General features: G+C 38.9%; 1 protein-coding gene across 1 annotated transcript; it reads left to right on the top strand.

Moving 5' to 3' along the window:
* The first annotated feature begins 1,150 nt into the window (after window positions 1-1,150).
* Window positions 1,151-1,597, top strand: LOC148765856 (uncharacterized). Its single transcript, XM_088812385.1, has one exon. The coding sequence runs from the start codon at window positions 1,151-1,153 to the stop codon at window positions 1,595-1,597; it is 447 nt and encodes a 148-aa protein (XP_088668511.1).
* Window positions 1,598-9,831: the final 8,234 nt, after the last annotated feature.

Here is a 9,831-nt window from a genome sequence, read left to right as displayed (position 1 = left end):
GGACCAAGTACTTTATTCGACTACGTAGGTTTGCGAAATCTATGGATCGAAGTTTCCTTAAGATCATGTAGGTTTAGTATATACTTACATACATACAATTCAATCATCATTCATTTAAATCTTAGATTATTATATGCATGTATGATCAAAGCATAAATTCAACTTAAAATTTTATTTTCTTCCTCCTTTTAGTTTTCGGTCATCACAAGAACATCAACAAGAAATTAAGGAGAAGAAAAATAATGTTGGTGTTGAAGCACTTGTAGCAAGAATTCAAAAATTCTCACCTTGTTCTTCTTAGATATTTTGGAAGGGTGTTCCTTCATTTATACAAGGAGAAGAAGAAGAAATTTTACAGAGAGAGGAAGAAGAAGCTTAGCTTGTTGAAATTTTCAAAAATAAAGTAAAGAAGGAAGAGGAAGAAGACTTACTCCTTTGACCAAGAATTTTACTCATGAAAGTGATATTTTGGGGCTTTCCTACACGATTAATTTCTAAAAGGGGAGAGGAAGAGAAAGAGATTTTGATCTTTGATCTTTAGGATGTATGTAGAGAAGATGAGAAAACACATGAGGGCTTGGATTCTATTTATAGAGTTTTGGGGGTCTTGCAAGCTTAATGATTAAGAATGGTGGAGTGGCATTTTTGCTATTTAGGCAAACTTAGGAAGTATCTAGAGGACTTCTTTGCAATTTCATTTAACTATCCCTAAAAATAAATTCAAAAAAGAAAATCTTAATGAACATGGGCTCACCTAGAGAAGGGTTGTACTCAAAAAATTTCTTTTTGGGTCTTGTGTTGTACCATGGTGGCCAAAAAATATGGGACTAATAAGGAGAATTTTTTTTATTTTTCATACAAATAATTTTATTCTAAAAACAAATTGATTTTTAATTAAGCAAATATGTGATTTAAAATTCTCCTAATAAATGAGTCCTAGCAAACTAAAGGAGTATGATTAATCTCTTGATATAATAACTAACTAATATAATCAATTCAAATTCGTCCAAAAATATTTCGGACTATTGCATTCTATAAGAAATTTCACCGGTTATCACATAAATAAAATCTTAAACTAATAAACGCACATAAAAGATAAAATCATGTTAACTAAATATGTGCTAATTAATTGAAAATTAAATTATCGGAGATGCGGGGTGTTACATCAGACACTGTTGACCCCTATTATGACCCCCTCATTATCACAATCAATGTGGGCGGCTATGATGTAGCTCGGGCTTTTGTTGATACTCGTAGCTCGGTAGATGTACTTTCCTATGAATACTTCCAGAAGATGGAGCTTGATCTTCCAATTTTTCCAGTAACCACCCCGATCTACGGATTCACAGGCGGATCATTCCTACCCATTGGGCAAGTTAAAATACCAGTTACTATCGGCACCAAGCCCAACACTCGGACACAGACAGTCAATTTTGTCATTATAGATGGGTCCTCAACCTCGTATAACATCATTATTGAGAGATCCATGCTACATTCTTTTCAAGCCATTCTATCCATACTTCATCAAAAGCTCAAATTCCGTGTCAATGGAGTTATGGGCGAAGTAAAGGGTGATCAGGTCCAAGCACGGCCTTGATATACTGAAATGGTGAAAATAGAAACGTGACAGCTTGATTCGGGAGGACTTCGGGGACGAAAAATGACCTAAGGTTGGCCCAGCAGACAAATTTACGCATGTGCGACCAATGGAAGAGCTAATGACAATCAACTTGGTCCCCGGGGAAGGCAAATAGCAAGAGTAGTTAAGGAACTGGAGCCAAATTTTCACGAGGAGTTGGTCACCTTATAAAGGAAGAACTTGGACGTGTCTGCATGGCAACCACAAGACTTGACTGGCATAGTTCCTAACAGCGCAGTCCATATGCTGATTTTAAAACCCGAGTGTAAGCTAGTTAAGCAAAAGCGACACCATTTCGGTGTCAAGAAGGACGAGATTATCGCCACCGAGGTAAAGCGCCTTCTGCACATCGGTCACATCAGAGAAATTCAATTCCATACGTGGTTATCTAATGCCGTCTTGGTCAAAAAAACGAATAATAAATGGCGAATGTGCATCCATTTTCGAGACCTCAACAAAGCCTGCCCAAAATACGATTACCCCTTACCTCGGATCGATCAGCTCGTAGATTCTACAGCTGGGTGTGAACTGCTAAGTTGATGGATTCTTCACACGAGTAACATGAGATCCCCTTAGACCCACGAGATCAGTCCAATGTGAGTTTCATCACAACAACCGGAACTTATTGTTCCGTCATCATGCCCTTTGAACTAAATAACGCATGTGCTACATATCAATGACTTATGGACAAATTGTTCCTAACACAACTCGGACGAAACATGGAGGTCTATGTGGATGAAATGCTGGTAAAAAAAAAAAAAGTGGGCAACACATCTCGAGGATCTAGAAGAGGCATTCGCCACACTTCAATCTTTTGGTATAAAGTTGAACCCGAAAAAATGTGCCTTCTGGGTACGGTCATGAAAGTTCTTGGACTATGTTGACACAAAGTAGGGGATCGAAGTTAATCATGATAAAGTCAAATCTTGTCGTAGACATGGCCCCTTCTAGGTCCATAAAGGAGGTCTAATCTTTAACAAGAAAAGTGGTCACTCTAACTCGTTCATATCTAGCATGGCTTATAAAAGTTTCCCTTTTTTTGAGACAAGAATCTCAATTCAAATGGAATAACGAGTGGCATCACGCATTTCAAGCTTTAAAAATTCACTATTAGAATTACCAGTGCTCGCTACACAGGAACGAGGTGAAGCACTTTGTGTCTACCTCTCAGTGGAGAGAGCACTGAGTCCTCTTCAAAGCAAACCAAGAAAGACACTCACCCATCTACTATGTAAGCAAAATACTCACTGGAGCAGAATCCATGTACTCCAAAGTGGAAAAAATTGCTTATGTCCTCATCATCACTGATAGGCGCCTCCGACCTTAATTTATTTCGCACACCGCCATAGTTCGCACTAGCTTACCATTACGTCAAGCGCTAGGACAATCTGAGGCGTCATGCAAAATTATCAGATGGGTTATTGAGCTCGGACAATATGAAGTCCAATAGAAACCTCGTACACCTGTAAAAGTTTAGGCATTGGCCGATTTTGTTAGATAAACGTGTGCCAGCGTAAAAAGAATGGAATATATACGATGATGGGTCCTCCAGATCTTCGGGAGCGGGGGCAGGAGTTTTTGTCATAGACCCAACCGGTGTTAAGCTAGAATTCGCCATCAAATAACCGCGAATTGTGAATAATGAAGTTGAGTGTGAAGCTTTCTTCCGAGGTATGGAAATTGCACAAGAACTAGGGGCACACATATTGTAGGTGAATTATGACTCACAACTTGTCATGCATTAATTGAGAGGAGGTTAAGTGATAAAAAAAATGGAAGGCTGCACAACTATGTCGAAAAAGCCAAGGCAACAATGGATGCGTTCTAAGTATGTACAACTTGACAGATCACTTGAGATGAGAACAAGTGCGTTCATTTCCTCGGTAAGATAAGATCTTCCTGTTATAGTAGGTGACCAACAATCCAACTTGTGGTTGTAGTCTTTCCATTTGTTCTTGTAATAAATATATTTTTTCGTATTAATGATAAAACACCTTGGCATTCTATATCTTTGTCCCTTGTTCAACCATAGATATAGTCCTTATAGTTATTACAATTACTTGTATTTGATATTTTAGGATCTTGAGATATTTACTTAAGTATTATAACTGTTAATCCGTGTTCCTAGTCAGAGGGTTACGCCACCAATGAGGATATCGGCCTTTCCCATTAAGAGACTAACACTTAGTGTATGTGTACTGCGTCTCAGCAGTAAACGGTATTGTGATATCGGCATGCATAAGTGGGTGCTCGTAAGTTGACGAGTTCACTGAACTCCCTCATCCTAGAAATATCTAAGTGGTTCTCAATAATCGAGTAGAGATCTCTATGGTATAGTTGTACACCATTAGTCCTTAAGACCTAGACATCACCGTGACTTCACTAGAGGACCAGTTGTATCGTGACATGTTGCTGAGTTCCACCGAGGACCGCCCCAAGGGCCTTTGTTCGTGCAGTCCAAAATCTAGTGGGAGGTATGTGCATTGTAGTCGGGAATTCGATCACTAGAATAGTCTTGGATGTCCTGTGTGTTCTCATAGTTTGTAATCTAAAGTTTCTGTCCAGAGCTGACTGAGTGATGATTAGGGAATTCGATTCTCTAAGGCATGCACGTATCGATTAGAACACTTAGAACAATCGCACAGTTATTGAACTACTAAAGAGGTCTCGATGAACCAATGCCTCTAATTCAATCGGGAAATATGAATCGAAGGGATCGTAGTACATTAACAATATCACACGGTTCTTGTAGGCACTTCATTTGTATCTAGGGAATCATGACGGGTAGTTACTAGATGCCAATCTTGATTCGTTGGTTGATTAAGTTGAAACGAGCTTCATCTTAATTGTAACTCTAGGGACAAGTTTAAACCACAAAGAGTTGTGGACCCACGGCTAGCTTACACCTAAACCATCGAGGGTCACACTGCTCGTGCACTCGAGTTCTTTGAATAAAAGGTCGAAGATAAAAAAAATTAATCTTTGCATAATTGGAAGTCGATATGATTGAATCCAACATTCGTAATTTGGAATTGTGAATGAGAATAAGAAAAGGAAAGAACTAGGCCAACATCTTAGTGAACATTCTAAATTGGGAAGTTTCCAAATTTAGAAGGTCCACTAAATTAAGGTTTCCACTTTTATAAATTGGAAATCGAGAACTGGCATTCGTAATGACAATGACCTTTCAATGATTCCGAAAATATAATTGTTATAATTTTCCAATCATTGAGTTGTGTGAAACGAGCGACAAAAGACTAACGAACTTAAGTTGTTGGCCCAGTCCAACTTAAGCCCGTTAGGGCTTTTATACAAGACAGTGAGACACTATAAATACAAGATTTATAGGTCTTGCACAAACGCAACACACACCACAAACCCTAGCTGCTCACCTCAAACACGGCCGATGCCTCTCCTCCGCCGTCGCCGGAAATCGGTGCCCCACGCGCCGATAGACATTGGTAGATCTATTCCTTTTTGCTTTATTCTTTCGTTAATTCTAACTTTTGCGTGTCTAGTGCCACGTATTTAGTAGAACTTGGTATAGGAGATGAAATTCGAGAGAAGGAAGACAAAGGAGTCAATCTCCCGAGGCACCGTCGCACGCGCCCTCACGCGCTGCCCGAAAACAGCGCGTGAATCTCACGCGCCGCCGCTGCTCCTCCCGACTGCACGGATTTGTTTTCGTGGCAGTTTGCTTAAATCCGGGAACTCGCCTCACGCTTCAAGAGGTAACTTTTCGGATCCATTATGTATTAGGTTTTAATTTAATTAGATTAAATTAAACATTGATATTCGAGTATAATTTTGCTTGAATGTTTTCATGAAATTGTTTATGTATGATTTTGGTTGAACGTTTTCGTGAAATCATTTATATACGAACTATGATTTACCGCAAGCATGCTATGTGAATTAATTATCGAATTCATATGCATGTTGTTATTTTATTTTCGCTGGAAGCGTTAAGGTACGTAATTAATTGGTATTATCGAGTACGTTTTTATATGAATGAAATTGTTTTTCATATAAAATGCTTGTTTTCCGCTGCGTACACGTGCCTGATTCACAACAGTGGTATCAGAGCTCGTTGCGCAATTAATTGCGTTAATATACTTTGCTTAATTTTAATGCATGTTCAATTTATTAAAATTGTGATTCTTGTATTATTTAATTTGGTCTTTTCGAAAGTTTAAAATATTTTTTAAATATTGTTTAGAATTTTTTCCAGCTTTAAAATTGTTTTAAATTGGAAAACCGGATCTGAAATTTAATTAAAACTTCTGATTTTAATTTTTTCCGGATCCAACCGGTCGGACCGGTCGGTTCGATGGTTCTTTCCGATCTAACTGATTGACTCGACGTGGATTCGGATAGGTCAGGCCGGTTATCGTTCTGACTGACCCGACCCACTCATTCGGCCAGCTAGGCCGGACGGCACTAGATCGTTTCGGTCCTAACCGGTCAGACCGGTCGGGCCGAACAAGTTCACTGAAAATAAAATAAAATAAAATAAAATAAATATTATTTATGATTTCTAAAATTAAACTTCAAACAAATTGATTTTAATTTTTGGAAAATTATTTTCAATTAAACCCAATTAGATAATTCATTCAACAATCATCTATTTTAGTAAATAGGTGTTAGATTAATTAATTAATTTAAATTGTTAAATTGATTTTAATTAATATAACACACATATAATATTGATTATACTTCAACTTATTGGTACCTCATCATTATTTGATTGATTTATGCAGGTTGAGGTCCTATAATTATTTTGAAAAACCCGATAATTAATTAATGTAATTAATTATATAGATAGGTCGTATGTTCCTCTTAGGACAATATGCGTTTCCATATACCTTTACAGAACATAGATGTTGGAATCACATCGACCATCCAAACCTTATGATGAGATAAAACTTTTTCAAAAATTCCCTCATTCTTAATTTAATTAAGAATTATTTCAAGCTATAAAGAAAAACCAATTTGTTAAAAAAAAAAATTCCTTCTACCAACGGTTGAATTATGTTTAGCCCTTTGCAATAGTGCGGTAAGTTGATTAGCAGGGAGTACTATAGTAAGGTAAGTTGTAATTCAATTGACATAACGATGAAGGTAGCCATACAAAAGGTTATGCTAGATTAACGTGGTTGGCTAGATTAGATAGGGACTGCATTAGTTTGGTATAATTAAGTTCTATGAGCATCTTTGATTGGTAGGTTAGACTTGACAAACGAAGATTTTGAATTCGCGAGATTAACTTAGATCATTATCAAGTGTGAGAAAAATTACTTTAGGGTCATATAAACGATATGATTGATTGTGATCTACCTTTGGGCAAATATAATCGAGCTAGGTTTGTTAGCGTAGGTGAACAACAAACCAACTTATGGTTGTAGTCTTTCCATTTATTCTTGTAATAAATAATCATTTATCGTATTAATGATAAAACCCCTTGGCATTCTATATCTTTGTCCCTTGTTTCAAACATATATATAGTCCTTACAGTTATTACAAGTACTAGTAATTGATCTTTTAGGATCGTGAGATATTTACTTAAGTATTATAACTGTTAAACATGTTCCTAGTTGAAGGGTTACGCCACCAATGAGGATATCGGCCTTTCTCATTAAGAGAACTAGCACTTAGTGTATGTGCACTGCATCTCATCAGTAAACAGTATTGTGATATCGGCATGCATAAGTGGGTGCTCGTAAGTTGACGAGTTCACTGAACTCCCTCACCCTAGAAATCTCAAAGTGGTTCTCAATAATCGAGTAGAGATATCTATGGTATAGTTGTACACCATTATTCCTTATGACCTAGACATCACCGTGACTTCACTAGAGGACCAGCTGTATCGTGACCTGTCCCTGAGTTCCACCGAGGACTACCCCAAGGGCCAGTGTTCGTGCAGTCCGAAATCTGGTCGTAGGTCTGTGCATTGTAGTCGGGTATTCGATCGCTAGAATAGTCTTGGATGTCCTGTGTGTTCTCATAGTTTGTAATCTCTAAGTCTCTGGCCAGAGCTGACTAAGTGATGATTAGAGAATTTGATTTTCTAAGTCATGCACGTACCGATTACAACACTTAGAACGATCGCACAGTTATTGAACTACTAAGGAGGTCTCGATGAACCAATGCCTCTAGTTCAATCGGGACATATGAATCGAAGAGATCATACTGTACATTAACTATATCAAAAGTTTCTTGCAGGCTTCATTTGTATCTAGGGAATCATGACACGTAGTTGCTAGACGCCAATCTTGATTCGTTGGGTGATGAAGTTGAAACGAGTTTCATCTTAATCGGAACTCTATAGGACGAGTTTAGATCACAAAGGGTTGTGGACCCGCGGCTAGCTTACACCTAAACCATCGAGGGTCACACTGTTCCTGCACTCGAGATCTTTAAATGAAATGTCAAGGATAAAAATGTTTAATCTTTGCTTGATTGGAAGTCAATATGATTGAGTCCAACATTCGTAATTTGGAATTATGAATGAGAATAAGAAAAGGAAAAAGAATAGGCGAACATCTTTGTGAACTTTCTAAATAACGAAGTTTCCAAATTGAGAAGGTCCACTGAATTGAAACGAGAATTGGCACTCATAATGACGAGAACGTTTCAATGATTCCAAAAATGTAATCGTTAAAATTTTTTATCATTAAGTTGTGAGAAACGAGCGAGTAAAGACTAACGAACTTAAGTTGTTGGGCCCAGTCCAACTTAAGCCCGTTAGGGCTTTTATACAAGACACTATAAATACAAGATTTATGGGTCTTGCACAAAAATATACATAAAATATACAACACACTAGAGAAAACCCTAACCACTCTCTCACAACCCTCGGCCTATCTCCCCCTCTTCGTTGTCGCCGCCATCGCCGCTGTTGTCGCCGTCGTCGCCGGAATCAGCCTCACGCGCCGATTACTATTGGTAGTACCTTTCCTTTGTCCTTTTCTTCCGTTTATTCTTACTTGTGCGTGTCAAATCATCGAGAAGCATCCCCCGAACAGATGCCGCACGCGCCTTCACGCGCCGCCCGAAGACAGCGCATGATCCACACGCGCCGCCGCTGCCCGTGCGTCCGTCGCCGCCGCTGCTCTTGACTGCACGGATTGGTTTCCGTGGCAGTTTGCTTCGATCTGAGTGCTTGCCTCACGATTCGAGAGGTATTTTCGCATCCGATTTTATTAGGTATTAATTTAATTAGATTAATCCGAGAGGAGAAAGGCAAAGGAGTCAATCTGCCGAGGCGCCGCCGCCGAACCACTGTCGCACGCTCCCCACGCGCCGCCCGAAGACAGCCCGTGAATCTCACGCGCCACCACCGATCCGCGCATGCACCGCCGTTGCGCCTCCCGACTGCACGGATTGGTTTCCGTGGCAGTTTGCTTCAATCCGAGAACTAGCCTTACGCTTCAAGAGGTAACTTTTTGGATCTGTTATGTATTAGGTTTTAATTTAATTAGATTAAAGTAAACATTGATATTCGCCGTATGATTTTGCTTGAATGTTTTCATGAAATTGTTTATGATTTTGCTTGAACGTTTTCGTGAAATCATTTGTATACGAATTATGATTTCCTGCGAGCATGCTATGTGAATTAATTATCGAATTAATATGCATGTTGTTATTTAAATTTCGCTGGAAGCGTTAAGGTGCGTTATTAATTGCTATTATCGAGTACCTGTTTATATGAATGAAATTGTTTTTCATATAATTTTTTTGTTTTCCGCTGCGTACACGTGCCTGATTCCCAACACTTCCATGATCGATTGTGTCGAACAAAAAATATCCATCCTGTTGCACCCACCCCGGGTCACGAGGTAACGAAAATCACAAACGAAATAGATTGGCGGACACCGTTATTTGGATAATTCAACGAGGAAAGGATGAATAATTCGAGGAAACGAGACCGGATCGCTTGCAAGGCCAGACATTTTTACATCCAAGATGGGATACTTTACAGAGGGGCTTCACAACAGTTGACGCTCGTTGCTTGGGGAAAGAGGAAGTGGAATATGTGTTAAGAGAGGTGCGTAGGGGAGGATGTGGAGAACACGCCGGAGCAAAAGTACTCATACAAAATTTACACCTAGCTAGTTATTATTGGCCCCGGATGAAACATGACGCACACCAATGTGTCAAAACCTGTGGGCAATGCCAAAGCTTTTCCCCTCTTA

This window comes from Erythranthe guttata, chromosome 13, assembly GCF_056151865.1.
Source record: "Erythranthe guttata isolate IM_541 chromosome 13, IM_541, whole genome shotgun sequence".
In the NCBI taxonomy this organism is placed as follows: Eukaryota; Viridiplantae; Streptophyta; class Magnoliopsida; order Lamiales; family Phrymaceae; genus Erythranthe; species Erythranthe guttata.
The sequence above is the reverse complement of the archived record's forward strand: the minus strand, read 5'-3'. Positions and strand labels throughout refer to the sequence as shown.